The sequence below is a fragment of the Pinus tabuliformis genome, chromosome 9 (genome assembly GCF_031772625.1).
Source record: "Pinus tabuliformis cultivar Carrire ecotype Pingquan chromosome 9, CPIR1, whole genome shotgun sequence".
NCBI classification, from domain to species: Eukaryota; Viridiplantae; Streptophyta; class Pinopsida; order Pinales; family Pinaceae; genus Pinus; species Pinus tabuliformis.
The window spans coordinates 512,957,427-512,974,816 of NC_142307.1; the positions used below are offsets into that span (position 1 = coordinate 512,957,427).

General features: G+C 37.7%; 1 protein-coding gene across 1 annotated transcript; it reads left to right on the plus strand.

Annotated features, from left to right (window-relative positions):
• Positions 1-15,833: 15,833 nt before the first annotated feature.
• On the plus strand, positions 15,834-16,957 carry LOC149149458 (LOB domain-containing protein 29-like). Its single transcript, XM_089445276.1, has 2 exons — positions 15,834-16,203; positions 16,363-16,957. The coding sequence occupies exons 1-2, from the start codon at positions 15,922-15,924 to the stop codon at positions 16,786-16,788; spliced, it is 708 nt and encodes a 235-aa protein (XP_089301402.1). The 5' UTR covers positions 15,834-15,921; the 3' UTR covers positions 16,789-16,957.
• The last annotated feature ends 433 nt before the right edge of the window (positions 16,958-17,390 follow it).

A 17,390-nucleotide genomic window follows, 5' to 3' on the forward strand; every position in this document is an offset into this window, starting at 1 on the left:
GAAATCGGGCATTAGACAATTCACGAAACATTGTGGGACAAAAGAATTTGTCGCCTTTGTGACACTAGGAGGGTCAAAGATGAAAGACACTCCCCCTACAATGTTCATACATACACCTAAATTAGAACTCACTTTCAAAATATGTCTTACAAGATTGACCTTCCCAATTTCCTACTTCATCAAAACTACGATAATATTGGAGCGCTTCTCTTGTTGGTTCTTTAACACAAAAATAAGATTCGAAAATAATGTAAGGTTCATTGGACCAATTGATCTCAATGGAAATTAATCATTGTCATTGTCATTATATATATGCTAACATAGATCCATCTTACCTCTAGATCTACAAAGCACTAAGCAGGATGAAAAAAATCTCAATATGCAAACCTCTTTTTTAGTGCAAAACTTTATGAAAGGTTTACACCTAGAGACATTTGATTCCTCTTGGTGTTTGGTGGATCTAGAGTTAAGATAGATCTGTGTTGATTTTTCATGATATTATTTGTATTTATATAAATTTCATATGTCTATATATAAAAGTATTCTTATTTCTAATTTTATTAAAACTATATATATGTGTGTGTGTGTGTGGATATGGCAATTTTCTTTAACATGTTTTATAATATGTTTTAATCTAACTTTTTAATGTAATATGCATAAAATTGATAATACCAATAGATAAATAAAATATATAACTTTGAAGAAAAAAGTTATTATAAATATTAAATTTTTATATGCTTATTTGTTAAGATTATATATGAAATTATGAGATATAATGATTATGATTATATATCTATATATATATATATATATATATATATCTAAACTTTTTTTTGCTTAAGCAAGAGCAGAAGCTGCAATTCATTTATATACAAAAAGAAACAAAATATACACACAGACCAAGGAGGTATGACCCACCTATAAGATAGGCCAATCAAAGCCTTGTTCCTAAGCCATAATCTCAAACAATGGGCCCCAGGCCCACAAAACAAAACATACAGTCCACCTAAGACCATTCGATCCTCCTCAACAGATCTAACAGCCGAGACTCATTTTGGGTGACTAACAAGCATACCTTTTAACCATCAATTCGGACCCAATGAGCTCAATGAACCATATTTAATAAGTATATCGGGTCCATCTGGGGCTCTAACCTTCGAGCACTTTGTCTGCCCAAAATCCACCATTTGCGTGCGATCCTGATGAGGCCGTGCGACTAGCATGGAATTTAACCTTTGATTCAGACCCGAAGCTGGATTAATCTCCTGCCTATATAATTTCAGGTCCGTTTTCCTTGTTATCTTTCTTGCTGTTCTCCATGTGAAAAGCATGGGATTGCTGGCATTTCGTCGACCTGCTTCCCTTTTATTTGCATCTGTGTCCCAATGAAATAGGGTCTGTTTTCTAATCTTGATGTAATTAGGGTCCATAAGTAAAGCTTTGGCCCACCTAATCTTGTTTGTATTCTCCGGCCTGAGCACCATTAATATATAAAATTCTCGCCCGAAGGACCAATTTCCCGCATGAAGGCCCAATGGATACTTACCCTTCTTCGTGTGCTTTGCCATAAACTAATTTCCCCTGTGGACCAAATTTCTTTGTCTCCCACAGTCTTCATCTTGCTTGTTCTCCTTGCTCTAATAGAGCTCTCTGTCTAAGGCTGCCTGTCTGGAACATTCGTCCCTCAAATGTCCTTGGGGAGTTCTTGTCTACTCATATCTTATATTGGTTTCTGAACAGAGCACGCCTTCGTTTGCCAGGATATCCGCTAATTTATTGGTTGTTATTTGCACATGGATAAAACTAATGGTTCTCATATTTTGCAAGTGGGATTGAATGCGTTGATAAACTTGCAGTAACCTCCAATGTCTCGACACTTTGTCTGGTGCTGATCCATTACCAATTTTCTTGACTGAATTAATTATCAATTCGGAGTCAGCTTCAATTATGATGTTATGTAGATTTGAGTCCCTTAGGATTTCTAGGTAATGTTCCATGGCCATGAGCTCTGCCATGTTGTTGGTGGCCTTCCCCAAATGACAGTGAAACATGGTTTTTATGAAACCTCTTTCATCTCTTATGACTCCTCCATACCCAGTCGATCCTGAGTTTCCTTTTAAGGCTCCATCTATATTGTATTTCATAAAACTCTGAGGTGAAGGTTGCCAGAATTCCTTATCAACTGTTATATTACTTATTTTCTTGTTGTTGCCCTTGGGGGTAAGCCCCTGCAGTCCCAAATTTAGAAGTATCTGCTCATCTTGATCTTGAGGTTGGTTATCAAGGAGATTTTTTAAAAGGGTTCCTATAGTCTCTTTGAGCTGTCTTATGATCTGAGTCATGATGCTCTGTGGTGACCCAATCTTGTTCTTGAAGATTTTGTTGTTGCGTTCTTTCCAGACATCCCAAATTATGAAGCCTGGAACCAAAGCCCACGCTTTGTTGATTATTTCATTTGCTAAGAAATTTTTCCTCCAATTCTTCAAAGTCCTGGTAATGCTGCCAATGTCCCTGTCTGTTTGTTTAAAGATTGAAGCCACCCAATTCCATAAGGTGGAGGTGAAAGGGCATAGGTTGAGAAGGTGATCCATAGTTTCTTCCTGTAATTCACATAGTTGGCACCTGGATGATCCAACTACCCCTCTTTTTCTAAGATTTTCCCAAGTCAGAATTCTTTTATGTTGCACTAACCACATGAACAATTTAATTTTCATCTAGTTTTAGTTCTGCCATAGGTCCTTCCATACCTTATCAGGGTTTGGGAATTCTAGCCCCAGAGCTATTCGCCTAGCCGCTTTGAGGTTAAATTTGCCTTCATTGTTTTTACCCCATCTTAGTTGAGCTGGAGATGTTGATATTATAATATTTCTCTATTCCAAGATGATTGAAAGAGCTTCTGCCTGTGCTTTCAATGGGGAGTCATCTCTGTAAACAAGGTTCTTCCATTTTCTCCATTTTCCATCACTTCTTTCCTGATCCCAAAAGCCATTTACTTTGAGTAACCCTTTATTGTCAGTTTCATTTTTGAGATCGACAAATTCTTCTTTTAACAGTCTAGGTTCCTGTTGCCAATTATCCTCCCAAAACCAAGCTAGGTTTCCATCTCTGATTTCCCAGAAACTGTGTTTATGAACTATAGCTCTATTTTCCCAAGCCTTGTTCCAAATGTGGGAGCCTTTGATGAGTCCCATCATCCTAATGTAATCCCTTTCTTGCCAATTGTTTTCATATTTCTATTTCCATACTTTGGCCAAAGGGGAGACCGATTCTTTTAGCCATCTCCACCATAGTTTCGCCCCCAAGACTTTGTTTAGTATTTCACGGTCATCAAGTCCCAAACCTCCATGTGTCTTAGGCTTACATATTTTGTCCCAGGCTACCAAAGCCCATTTCTTTTTCTCTTCCCCTTTGCCCCAAGGAAAATCCCTTTGGATATTTATGATGTGTTGCATTACTCCCTTAGAAGCTGGAAGGACTGAGAGCATGAAGATGGGGACAATTTGTAGGAAAGCTTTTTTAAGCACTAGCCGTCCTGCTATATTCAAAGATCTGATAGTCCATTTCCTAATTTTGTCCTAGAGTTTATTAGTAACCAGCTCCCAAACTGCCTTGCTGAGAGGTTTGCCTGTTAGAGGTACTCCCAAATATCTGGAGGGTAGCATAACTCTTTGGAAGCCTGGAATTCTGGTGAGGTTTCTCTGAATAGCAATGTCAGTATTAAAAAAAAAAATCTTTGATTTGCTTAGGCTTACCTCTGTCCCCGTTGCCATAGCAAAGTCATTCAGGATTTGTTTGAAGGCTTGAGCTTCCTTCACTGTGGGTACATCGTGCAGCATGGTGTCATCCAAAAATTGTTGATGGATCAAGGCGTCCCCATTGAAAGTGAGTTTGAGACCATGGATTATGCCTTCTCCTTTGGCATATTTAATCACATTTCCTAGCCCTTCCATCATGAGAATAAATAAGAAGGGTGAGAGCGAATCACCTTGCCTGAGTCCTCTCGAGGGCTTAAAGGTCTTTGATGGTGAGCCATTTAGCAGGATTGAAAAACTTGGGGGCGTTACAAGGGCCATTACCCATCTTATCCAGTTATGGTCAAAGCCATATGCTTTCAGTACTTCCTTGATGTAAGCTCAGCTTAGCTTATCATAAGCCTTTTCTAGGTCAAGCTGAATGATCATACCTACCTACTTATTACACTTAAGTGAGTGAACCACCTCATGAGCTTGGATGATGTTATTAAGAATTTGCCTACCTTCCACATATCCAGTTTGCTCCTTAGACGCAAGAGTTGGGAGCAAGGGCTTAAGTCTGTTCGCAATTAATTTTGAAATAATTTTATACACCACATTGCATAATGCTATGGGTCTAAATATGTCAGGTGTGATAGCATTCTCCTGCTTTGGAATCAAGGCTATGAAAGAGGAGTTAAGTGCCTTCAGAACTATTTTGTTTTTCCTTGAGTCCTCCACCACATCGAGGATATCTTGCTTGATTATTTCCCAACATGCTTTGAAGAAGTCAACGTTGAAGCCATCCGGACCTGGAGCTTTCCCATTTTGCATTTCATTGATGACTGCACTGATTTCCTCTTCATTCACTGGCCTGTTAAGATTATAATTATCTTCTCTTGTCACTAGCTTATGAATGTTCTTTGTGAAGTCCTTGATAAATTGAGATCTGTCTATGAGGGGCTCCTCGGCTATGCATTGGAAGTGCTGAACCAAAACAGTTTCTATTTCTTGGTGTGCAATGAGCTGTTTTCCATGAGTATATTTGATCTTTGAAATCCTATTTTGTGACCTATGAATCATGGTAGATTTGTGAAAAAACCTTGTATTTCTTTCTCCTTCTTTTAACCATTGTACCCTCTATTTCTGTTTCCAGAAAATATCCTCTTGCTTGCATAAGTCTTACCATTCTTGTTGAACATAATCAACTTTTTCCTTTCTCTCCTCAGTGAAGCCCTCTGTAATGAGGATTTGGTTAATTTCCTATCGTTTCCGTTTTGCTACTTTCTTGGCTTCGAATATATTGCCAAATTCATTCCTATTCCAATCTTTTAGCCTTTGTTTGACATGTTTCAATCTCTGAAGCACAAGGAACATTTTAGTACCCTGAATTTGCATATCCTGTGTCCACCATCTTACAATATTGCTGATGAAGTCAAGATGGGTAAGCCAAATGTTTTCAAATCGAGAAGGTCTATTTCTTGTAGTTCCTATAAAGGACACTTCAAGTTGAATAGGCCAGTGATCCGAGCTTCCAAAAGGAAGTATCATTGTTACTAAGTTATGGCCTGTAAGGATTAGGTCCTCCAAGATAATGAATCTATCAAGTTTTGAGGCCACTTGAGACGCTCCTCCCCTCTAATTATTCTAGGTGACGATGCCATTACCTTTTTCTGTATCTATAAGATTCATGTTATTTATGAAATTCTGAAATGCTATAGAATCTTTGCCTAGTGATCTAGTTCCCCCTTTTTTTTTCCGTTAGAGATATAATCATATTGAAGTCCCATCCTAGAATCCAGGGGATACCCAGATGTCTTCCTCTTAACTCTTTCAATGAGGTTAGAAGTCTAAGTTTATCTTCCGGCTTTTGTGGACCATAAACATTAGTGAGTAAATAAACTTCCTTGTTCCTCAAAGGTTGGATGACCACTGATAAATAGTTCTTGGATGCTTCAGCATCTAGGATACCAAGTTTCCGAGGGTTCCAGAGTGTGAGAATCCCTCTTGCTGCTTTATCCGCTTTCACTTCTAGATATTCATATTTGATGAGCCATTTGCTATGTATCTCTCTTATTTTTTCTACTAAACATTTTGTTTCCTGGATGAAAATCATATCTTCATTTTCTTCTTTCATTCTATTGCTAAGATTCCTTTGTTTTCTTTTACTTCCTAGACCCTTTATATTCCATGTTGTGAGCTTCATTAAGAAAGATTTGTAAATAAGTAACTAGTTAGGTCTTTCATCTTAATTGAATTGATCATTAGCTTTCCAAACTATATCAGCAACGCATTCTGCTTTTTCCTACCTTCTTTCCTGTCTGGGTTCCTAGAAGCTAGTCCTGATGTTGCCTTCATTGTTTTCACCCCTTCATTGTCCTATCTATCATGGTTTCTTTGACTCCCGAACCTTTGCCTGAGTTCTCCATAGGAATAACTGTTGCACTATATTAAACTCCTCTTGTGGTAACAAATCCATTCCTTTGGTGGTTCCCTACTCCAGAAACTTTTCCAGATCTAGATGCTCTATATCAAGAATATCCTACAGTTCATCATCCTTTGTTCCCACCTCGCTCGGGGTCATCTCTTGGTCCCTATCAAGTTCCATAGTTTTCGGCAGATCCTTCTTTTGTTGGTTGTTTTCAAGTGTATCCTCCATGCTCTCTTTCTTTTCCTTCTCTACAGGGTTGTCCTCCAATGTTTGGTTTGCTTTATCTTGCTCCTCGTCTTCTTCTAAAACCTTGTACCCATTCTGACTTAGCTGTTTTTCCTCGTTTATTTTCTTTTGGTACTTTCTCCCTCTTTTACCTATGTTCCCCACTTTCTTAAAGCTTTTAGTTTCTTTCCCTGAGGTAGCTTTAGTTATGCTTTCCATTTTGTTTAAGGGGAAATCTCTGAATAGATGCCCATGTTCATGGCATTTGTGGCATCTAAAAGGAATATGCTCATAGCCCCGCTTGCACCCATTCTTCATCAAAAACTTCTAGAATTACTTCATCCGGTAGAGCTCCAGAGAGGTCCATCTCTATGCATATATGGGAAAAGGAGGTATACTTTCCCCGCATAGTGGCCTTTGATATTTTTATAAAATGCCCTAGCTTATTTCCTATTGATTTTAATGATTCTGAATGCCAATAATCCAGAGGTAGGGAATAGAGCCTTACCCAAATCGAGACCGAAGTGAATGTCTCACGCTCCGGGACAAAATTCATCACCCAAGGCTGCATATAGAGGCCTGCAGCAACATAGAAGTAGGGCCCTCCTTCAAACACCCTGTCTTTATCCTCTATGTTTGTAAAAACTACAATGAAAAAACCCTTGGATCCAAGGTGCAGATCTATATCCCCCTTAGGTTTCCAATGATTCTTTATCCATGCCTGTAAAGCCTTCTCCGTTGGCCATAACCCCATGAATTTACAAATGACTGCATAAGTCGCCATGTGTTCCCTATGCGCTTGTAGCACTGGATCACTTAGCACCACTTGGGGTGTGATGGTTGCCCTAGGCTTACAAGGTCCAGTCTGATTTCTGGTGTCATCATTCTGATTTTATTCTTCTATTCATTTTTCTCTTCTGACTTCTTCCTGCATAGTTTCCTACCCCTGTGAGCTTATGACTCCTCCATACCTAGCCGATCCTGGGCTTCCTTTTAAGGCTCCATCTATATTGCATTTCATAAAACCCTGAGGTGGAGGTTGCCAGAATTCCTTATCAGCTGTTATATGACTTACTGTCTTGTTGTTGCCCTTGGGGGTAAGCCCATGGAGTCCCAAATTTAGAAGTATTTGCTCATCTTGATCTTGAGGTTGGTTATCAGGGAGATATTTTAAAAGGGTTCCTACAGTCTCTTTGAGTTGTCTTATGATCTGAGTCATGATGCTCTCTGGTGACCCAATCTTGTTCTTGAAGATTCTGTTGTTGCATTTTTTGTAGACATCCTAGATTATGAAGCCTGGAACCAAAGCCCACGCTTTGTTGATTATTTCATTTGCCGAGAAATTTTTCCTATAATTCTTCAAAGTCCTGGTAATGATGCCAATGTCCCTGTCTGTTTGTTTAAAGATTGAAGCCACCCAATTCCATAAGGTGGAGGTGAAAGGGCATAGGTTGAGAAGGTGATCCATAGTTTCTTCCTGTAATTCACATAGCTAGCACCTGGATGGTCCAACTACCCCTCTTTTTCTAAGATTTTCCCTAGTCAGAATTCTTTTATGTTGCACTAACCACATGAACAATTTAATTTTCATCCAGTTTTAGTTTTACTATAGGTCCTTCCATACCTTATTAGGGTTTGGGAAGTCTAGCCCCAGGGCTATTCGCCTGGCCTCTTTGAGGTTAAAGTTGCCTTAATTTTTTTTTACCCCATCTTAGTTGAGCTGGAGATGTTGATATTATAATATTTCTCTGTTCCAAGATGATTGTAAGAGCTTCTGCCTATGCTTTCAATGGGGAGTCATCTCTGTAAACTAGGTTCTTCCATTTTCTCCATTTTCCATCACTTCTTTCCTGATCCCAAAAGTCATTTACTTTGAGTAACCCTTTATTGTCAGTTTCATTTTTGAGATTGACAAATTCTTCTTTTAATAGTCTAGGTTCCTGTTGCTAATTATCCTCCCAAAACCAAGTTAGGTTTCCATCTCTGATTTCCCAGAAACTGTGTTTCTGAACTATATCTCTATTTTTCCAATCCTTGTTCCAAATGTGGGAGCCTTTGATGAGTCTCGTCATCCTAATGTAATCCCTTTCTTGCCAATTGCTTGCATATTTCTGTTTCCATACTTTGGCCAAAGGGGAGACAGATTCTTTTAGCCATCTCCACCATAGTTTCACCCCCAGAACTTTGTTTAGTATTTCAGGGTCATCAAGTCCCAAACCTCCATGTGTCTTAGGCTTACATATTTTGTCCTAGGCTACCAAAGCCCATTCCTTTTTCTCTTCCTCTTTGCCCCAATGAAAATTCCTTTGGATATTTCTGATGTGTTGCATTACTCCCTTAGGAGCTGGGAGGATTGAGAGCATGAAGATGGGGACAGTCTGTAGAATAGCTTTTGTAAGCACAAGCCGTCCTGCTATATTCAAAGATCTGATAGTCCATTTCTTGATTTTGTCCTGGAGCTTATTAGTAATCGACTCCCAAACTGCCTTGCTGAGAGGTTTGTCTGTTAGAGGTACTCCCAAATATCTGTAGGGTAGCATAGCTCTTTGGAAGCCTAGAATTCTGGTGAGGTTTATCTGAATAGCAATGTCAGCATTAAAAAAAAAAATCTTTGATTTGCTTAGGCTTACCTCTGTCCCTGCTTCCATAGCAAAGTCGTTCAAGATTTGTTTGAAGGCTTGAGCTTCCTTGACTATGGGTACACCATGCAGCATGGTGTCGTCCACAAATTGTTGATGGATCAAGGCATCCACATTTAAAGTGAGTTTGAGACCCTGGATTTTGCCTTCTCCTTTGGCATATTTAATCACATTTCCTAGCCCTTCCATCATGAGAATAAAGAGGAAGGGTGAGAGTGGATCACCTTGTCTGAGTCCTCTCGAGGGCTTAAAGGTCTTTGATGGTGAGCCATTTAGTAGGATTGAAAAACTTGGGGTGGTTACAAGGGCCATTACCCATCTTATCCAGTTATGGTCAAAGCCATATGCTTTCAGTACTTCCTTGATGTAAGCCCAGCTTAGCTTATCATAAGCCTTTTCTAGGTCAAGCTGAATGATCATACCTGCCTACTTATTACTCTTAAGTGAGCGAACCACCTCATGAGCTTGGATGATGTTATCAAGAATCTGCCTGACTTCCACATACCCAGTTTTCTCCTCAGACGCAAGAGTTGGGAGTAGGGGCTTAACTCTATTCGCAATTAATTTTGAAATAATTTTATACACCACATTGCATAATGCTATGGGTCTAAATATGTCAGGTGTGATAGCATTCTCCTGCTTTGGAATCAGGGCTATGAAAGAGGAGTTGAGTGCCTTCAGAACAATTTTGTTTTTCCTTGAGTCCTCCACCACATCGAGGATATCTTGCTTGACTATTTCCCAACATGCTTTGAAGAAGTCAACGTTGAAGCCATCCGGACCTGGAGCTTTCCCATTTTTCATTTCATTGATGACTGCACTGATTTCCTCTTCATTCACTGGCCTGTTAAGATTATAATTATCTTCTCTTGTCACTAGCTTAGGAATGTTCTTTGTGAGGTCCACTATAAATTGAGATATGTTTATGAGGGGCTCCTCGGCTATGCCTTGGAAGTGTTGAACCAGAACAATTTCTATTTCTTGGTGTGTAGTGAGCTATTTTCTGTGAGTATATTTGATCTTTGAAATCCTATTTTGTGACCTATGATTCATGGTAGATTTGTGAAAAAACCTTGTATTTCTTTCTCCTTATTTTAACCATTGTACCCTCTATTTCTGTTTCCAGAAAATATCCTCTTGCTTGCATAAGTCTTCCCATTCTTGTTGAACATAATCAACTTTTTCCTTTCTCTCCTTGGTGAAGCCCTCTATAATGAGGATGTGGTTAATTTCTAATAGTTTCTGTGCTGCTACTTTCTTGGCTTCGAATATATTGCCAAATTCATTCTTATTCCAATCTTTTAGCCTTTGTTTGACATGTTTCAATCTCTGAAGCATAAGTAACATTTTAGTACCCTGAATTTGCATATCCTGTGTCCACCATCTTACAATATTGCTGATGAAGTCAGGATGGGTAAGCCAAATGTTTTCAAACCGAGAAGGTCTATTTCTTGGAGTTCCTATAAAGGACGCTTCAAGTTTAATAGGCCAGTGGTCCGAGCATCCAAAAGGAAGTATCATTGCTACTAAGTTATGGCCTGTAAGGATTAGGTCCTCCAAGATAATGAATCTATCAAGTTTGGAGGCCACTTGAGACGCTCCTCCCCTCTTATTATTCTAGGTAAAGATGCCATTACTTTTTGCTGTATCTACAAGCTTCATGTTATTTATGAAATTCTGAAATGCTATAGAATCTTTGCCTAGTGATCTGGTTCCCCCTTTTTCTTCCTTTAGAGATCTGATCAATTGAAGTCCCCTCCCAGAATCCAGGGGATACCTGGATGTCTTCTTCTTAACTCCTCCACTGAGGTTAGAAGTCTGAGTTTATCTTTCGGCTTTTGTGGACCATAAACATTAGTGAGTAAATAAACTTCCTTGTCCCCCAAAGGTTGGATGACCACTGATAAATAGTTCCTAGATGCTTCAACATCTAGGATACCAAGTTTCCGAGGGTTCCAAAGTGTGAGAATCCCTCCTGCTACTTTGTCTGCTTTAACTTCTAGATATTCATATTTGATGAGCCATTTGCTATATATCTCTCTTATTTTTTCTACTAAAAATTTTGTTTCCTAGATGAAAATCATATCTTGTTTTTATTCTTTCATTCTATTGCTAAGATTCCTTTGTTTTCTTTTACTTCCTAGACGCCTAATATTCCATGTTGTGAGATTCATTAAGAAATATTTGTAAATAAGTATCTAGTTAGGTCTTTCATCTTACCTGAATCGATCATGAGCTTTCCACACACTATCAGCAACTCATTCTGTTTTTTCCTACCTCCTTTCCTGCCTGGGTTCCTAGGAGCTAGTCTCGATGTTGCCTTCATTGTTTTCACCCGTTTTTTGTCCTGTCTATCATGGTTTCTTTTGACTCTCGAACCTTTTGCCTGAGTTCTCCATAAGAATAACTGTTGCACTCTATTAAACTCCTCTTGTGGAGGCAAATCCATTCCTTTGGTGGTTCCCCGCTCCAGGAACTTTTCCAAATCTAGATGCTCCATATCAAGAATATCCTGCAGTTCATGATCCTCTATTCCCACCTTGCTCGGGGTCATCTCTTGGTCCCTATCGAGTTCCACAGTGTTTGGTAGATCCTTCTTTGGTTGGTTGTTTTCATGTGTATCCTCCATGCTCTCTTCCTTTTCCTTCTCTACAGGGTTGTCCTCTAATGCCTGGTTTGCTTTATCTTGCTTCTCTTCTTCTTCTAATACCTTGTACCCATTCTGACTTAGCTGTTTTTCCTCGTTTATTTTATTTTGGTACTTTCTCCCTATTTTACCTCTGTTCCCCACTTTCTTAAAGCTTTTAGTTTCTTTCCCTGCGGTAGCTTTTGTTTTGCTTTCCATTTTGTTTAAGGGGCAATCTCTGAATAGATGCCCATGTTCATGGCATTTACGACATCTGAAAGGAACATGCTCATAGTCCCGCTTGCACCCATTCTTCATCAAAAACTTCTAGAATTACTTCATCCGGTAGAGCTCCAGAGAGGTCCATCTCTATGCATATACGGGCAAAGGAGGTATACTTTCCTTACATAGTGGCCTCTGATATTTTTATAAAATGCCCTAGCTTATTTCCTATTGCTTTTAATGATTCTGGCTGCCAATAATCTAGAGGTAGGGAATAGAGCTTTACCCAAATCGGGACTGAAGTGAATGTCTCACACTCCGGGACAAAATTCATCACCCAAGGCCACATATACAGGCCTGTAGCAGCATAGAAGTAGGGCCCTCCTTCAAACGCCCTGTCTTTATCCTCTATGTTTGTAAAAACTGCAATGAAAAAATCCTTGGATCCAAGGTGCAGATCTATATCTCCCATAGGTTTCCAATGATTCTTTATCCATGCTTGTAAAGCCTTCTCCATTGGTCATAACCCCACGAATTTACAAATGACTGCATAAGTCGCCATGTGTTCCCTATGTGCCTATAGCACTGGATCACTTAACACCACTCGGGGTGTGACGGTTGCCCTAGGCTTACAAGGTCTAGTCCGATTTCTAGTGTCATCATTCTGATTTTCTCCTTCTATTCACTTTTCTCTTATGACTTCTTCTTGCATAGTTTCCTACCCTTGTGAGCTTCTATTTTCTTGTTTCCTTCCTCCTAAAACTCCGGTTTTAGCCTCCAGAGGTTTCTTGAATCGATTAGATACTGCCTGACTGTAGGAGGGAGTGAAACTCCTCCCCTCTCGCCTCTGCATGGTGCCCAACACTGAACTTCTGTTGCAAACCCTAGCTCTGCTTGTTTTCTACCAGCACCGTCGCTCCAAAACTCTGCTTAATTCCATGACTGTTGTTCAATCTTATATATATATATATGGGTTTACTAATTAATTTTTTAAAGATTTTAGGATAATGAATCATTATTTTTATTTTTTTATGTGATATGTATATTATGATTTTTTAATAAAAATTAATTACAATAATAACAAATTTAATTTATTAACTTTTTATTTTTTATTATTTTCTATTTCACTAGACATTATGTTTTATTATTATTATTTGATTTAATACTTGTTTTAGACACTACAACATCTCTCCCATATTGAGCTGATATTTAAATGTTTACACTCATTTAAGGACACTACAACATCTCCCCTATACTAATTGTAGAGTACCTCTCTGCCCAATAATTCCACTAATAAGTGTTTTCTAAATCTTAATAGGAGGGAAACTTGAAATTCATACATCTTAACTAAGGATCTATATGAGTAAAATAGGATAGAATCTCTTTTACATGCAAGTTAAAAAAACAACAACAACAACAAAACAAAACCAGGAAGGATTTGATTCTCTTGACACATGATCACATCAAAATTAATATAAATCTACACATATGATCGAGTGTTTCAAATGAAAATGAATAAAGTTTATATTGAAATATTTTAATTAAGGTGAATATTAGAATTTTGTTTGATATTAATATTTATTTAAATGGAAATTTTCAACTTTATTAAACATGGAAGGAATTACATATCTCCCTTATTTAAGATGTAAAAGAAATAATAAAATGATACAGTTTAAAAAATAAAAATCACCTGGAAGGATTTGACTCCCTTGACACATGATCGATTCAAAATTAATATAAATATATGTAGAGATAATGGAGAGTTTCAAATGAAATTTAACTATCAATTCAAAATCAATATAAATCTACACATAGATAATAGAGAGTTTCAAATGAAAATGAATAAAATTGATATTGAAATATTTTAATTAAGACGGATATTAAAATATTTGTTTGATATTAATATTTATTTAAATGTAATTTGAACACTAATAAACATGGAAAGAATTACATACATATCTCTCTCATTTGAAATGTGAAAAACCAATAATAAAATTAATAAAAAATTATTTTTAGTTGAAATATCTACATTGAAATATATTTATCAATTCAAAATTAATAAATAGAGAGTTTCAAATGAAAGTGAATAAAATTGATATTGAAATATTTTAATAAAGATGGATATTAAAATATTTGTTTAATATTAATATTTATTTAAATGTGGTTTGAACTCTATTAAACATGGAAAAGATTACATATCTCTCATTTGAAATATAAAAAACCAATAATTATTTTGAGTTGAAATATCAACATTAAAATATTTTTTATTCATAATATATTTTTAAATAACACATAGCTCTGTCATATATATATATAAATAAGTAAGTAGTTTAATTGGTAATGGTGTTGTTATAAAATATTATGTAAAATCAAACCAACTTTATATATATATAACTTAATATTATAATGCCTTTAACTATTTAAAACTAACCATTTAACTATTCTATATTTTTTTTAATGTAAATCCCCGTTATCTTAAAGTAGGTCAGTCTTCCTATGCACTTAATTAATTATAGCTCGATTATACATGACACATAGCTCAACTTATAACAAATTTTGGAGGGCTTTAAAAAAACTGACCCACATTTCAAGTTAAAGGAACCTAGGCGTGGGAGCAAGTAAAATTACCACCGACCGACCCATTGTAGGGGACAACAGTAGGCCCAGATTTCGAACGTTGTGTGGTAGATCAACATCTTAATTAAAAGAAAAATACAATCATAAGGTGAAATATATCTATACAACTGTTCAGGTTTATAATAAAAATGCAGAAGAATGTATTTTATTAGAAAAAATAAAATCATAAGGTGAAATCTATCTATACAACTGTCCATATTTATAATAAAAATAATAATAAAAATGTAAAAGAATGTATTTTATTATAAAAAATATAATTATAGGTGAAATTTATCGGAGTTGTCTATAATGCGATTTTTTGGAGATTTCGGTGACGGAATCCGGTGGAAGAAATTGAGGTTAAATCTTGATTTGTTGCAGTTAAAATGGTTTTTTAACTGCATATTTGGATTCAGCACCTGAAAAACTCCTGGGACGGTTTGATTGTGTAGAAACTAAGTATCAAACTTGAGATTCCAATAAATTGCTGCCTGATTTTGACTGGAAAAACCCATCGGAAAAGCTTCCAAAAAAATCTCATTATAGACAACTACAAATCTATCTATACAACTGTCCATATTTATAATAAAATTATAGAAAAATGTATTTTATTAAATTTTGGAGCGTCAGTCAAATGAGTTGGCCGTTAACGGAGTACATCATTTCCCTTTCGCTGTCGCGGCTTCGGGACGCGAACCATGCAATGAATTCCTTTGTATCCTTAATAATGCTACTGCCCACGCATGCTACCAAACCATACCAAATTTAAACAATGCCTCACGCTCCCGCACTTATTTTATGAGATGCCACTGTGAGAATGATGAACTAATCCAATCGAGGACCGCCTCTACGTCCGAGTCCAATAATGTACCCTTTAAATAAGCATGAAATGGGCCTATAAAACTCTAGGAAAGTATGTGCACCTGCTTGGCTTTTGCATTCCGACTTTGGGCAATTTCGGATGTGACTCTCTGCTGCCCTTCCCAAAATTTCAGATATTGTTGCAGTTGAATCGACAGCCTGTTGGTTTATGTGGGCCGACCTTCGATTGAATTGTGAAACTGGACATGGCGGTCATTTTCGGTGGATCCCTCTCAGGGAACAGGAGAGCCACGTGATAACGGATCAACTCCGCAATGTCATTGTCAATCAACTTCTTCATCTTCTGCGGATCGGTAATTCGTTCGTTGGAGCCCGGAGGAATCGTTTCGTGGGGTCCACCGTCCGGCCATGAGCAACTTCTTATAAGTTGTCACTTGTCAGTCCGTAATGTGAATCTCCCAGCTGAGCTTCTCCTTAACTGAACCTCTGCACTAGTGTTTCTTTATCATTTCTTGAAACGGGGCTCACGCGCACCCCAACCCGTTCCGAAAAATCCGAACGGCAGAGAATTGAAGGTAAAACATAACGATCTGTAGAACGAGTATAAATATGGGAGGCGGAGAAGCGCCTTGCGGAGCTTGCAAGTTTTTGAGGAGAAAGTGTGTGAAAGGATGTCTATTCGCCCCTTATTTCTGCTCCGACGAAATGGGGGCGCCGCATTTTGGTGCGATACATAAGGTCTTCGGAGCGAGCAATTTCTCTAAGTTGTTGATGCACGTGCCCATTCAAGAACGGTACGATACAGTAGCTAGCGTATCGTATGAAGCACAGGCTCGGCTCCAGGATCCTGTTTATGGCTGTGTTTCTCATATCTTAGCTCTTCAGCACCAGGTAGCTTTGTCAATTCTAATTTTACTTTCTTTTTATAACAGAAAATTGCTTCCACTGCATTCAGCTTAGGTGATGGAATTTCTTTATACAAAAGGAAATAGAACGTTCATACTTGTGTGAGGAATTATGCCCCTTCTGAAATCGTTTCTTGCATGTCAGGTTGCGAATTTGAACGGAAAATTGGCTGTTGGCTATGCCCAGCTCGCAGCCTGTAGCAGCTCAGACGGGACTTCACTAACTCCTGAGTATGGATATGGAAAGCAATCTGAAATGCCATCTTTAATATCAAATAGCAACAGCAGCAGTCCTTCTGATCAACAGTATTTGAATCCTTGGGGAAACCTGCAATCTATCCCATCCGAAAGCGTTGCAGCAAATAATTACGACGAGGAGGCGAGGGAGGACGAGGGTTCATGGGGCAGTTTCTCCGTGTGCACGAAAGGGGCTATTCAATATCCCCGGTCTACAGCCCAAGAAACGGATGTCTTCCGGGACGCCGAAAGATTCTCTGAGCAGAGTCACCCCAACAACTACCGCGATGGAGATCTGCAAGATTTGGCTTCCGCCCTTCTTCGCAGAAGTTGAGGAACCGAAGAGTGCAGTGTTTTGCGAAAAGATTTAACCAGTGTGTGAATTATTCTGTAAAAAATGTAGTGCAAAGGGAATAATAAAGCATCTTGAGAGGAGATATATGGCTACTAGATTATGCAGCTCTGAACATTTGGGATAAACGAGCACAGACTAAATTACCTTAAATGAGAAAGTAACAGGGGCCACAGTGCCGCTTATACATAAATATACAAGTATTAATATATGAATACTTCCTGTCTGTGCAATTCAAACCTAAGACGTAAGGGTGATCAATTCTGACGGCTGATTGAATTTTTGATTGATTTTAGAATCCTCTTTAATGGTATAATATGATAACAAATAAATAAGACAAACTATTCGCAAGGCCAAAAGGAGTTTTTTTAAGCGTGATTTTTTGCATTTTGTGGTGTTAGAATTTGGCTAAAAAATTTGAGATTAAATTTTGATTTGTGTTATTTAAACTGATTTTCCTAAAAAAATTTCTAGGATGCTTTGACTGTGCAGGAATTACCCATAACCTTGTGATTTCAATAAATTGTTCCCAAATTTTAAAGAAATTTAATAAAAAAGAACTTCCAAAAAATCACACTAAACAC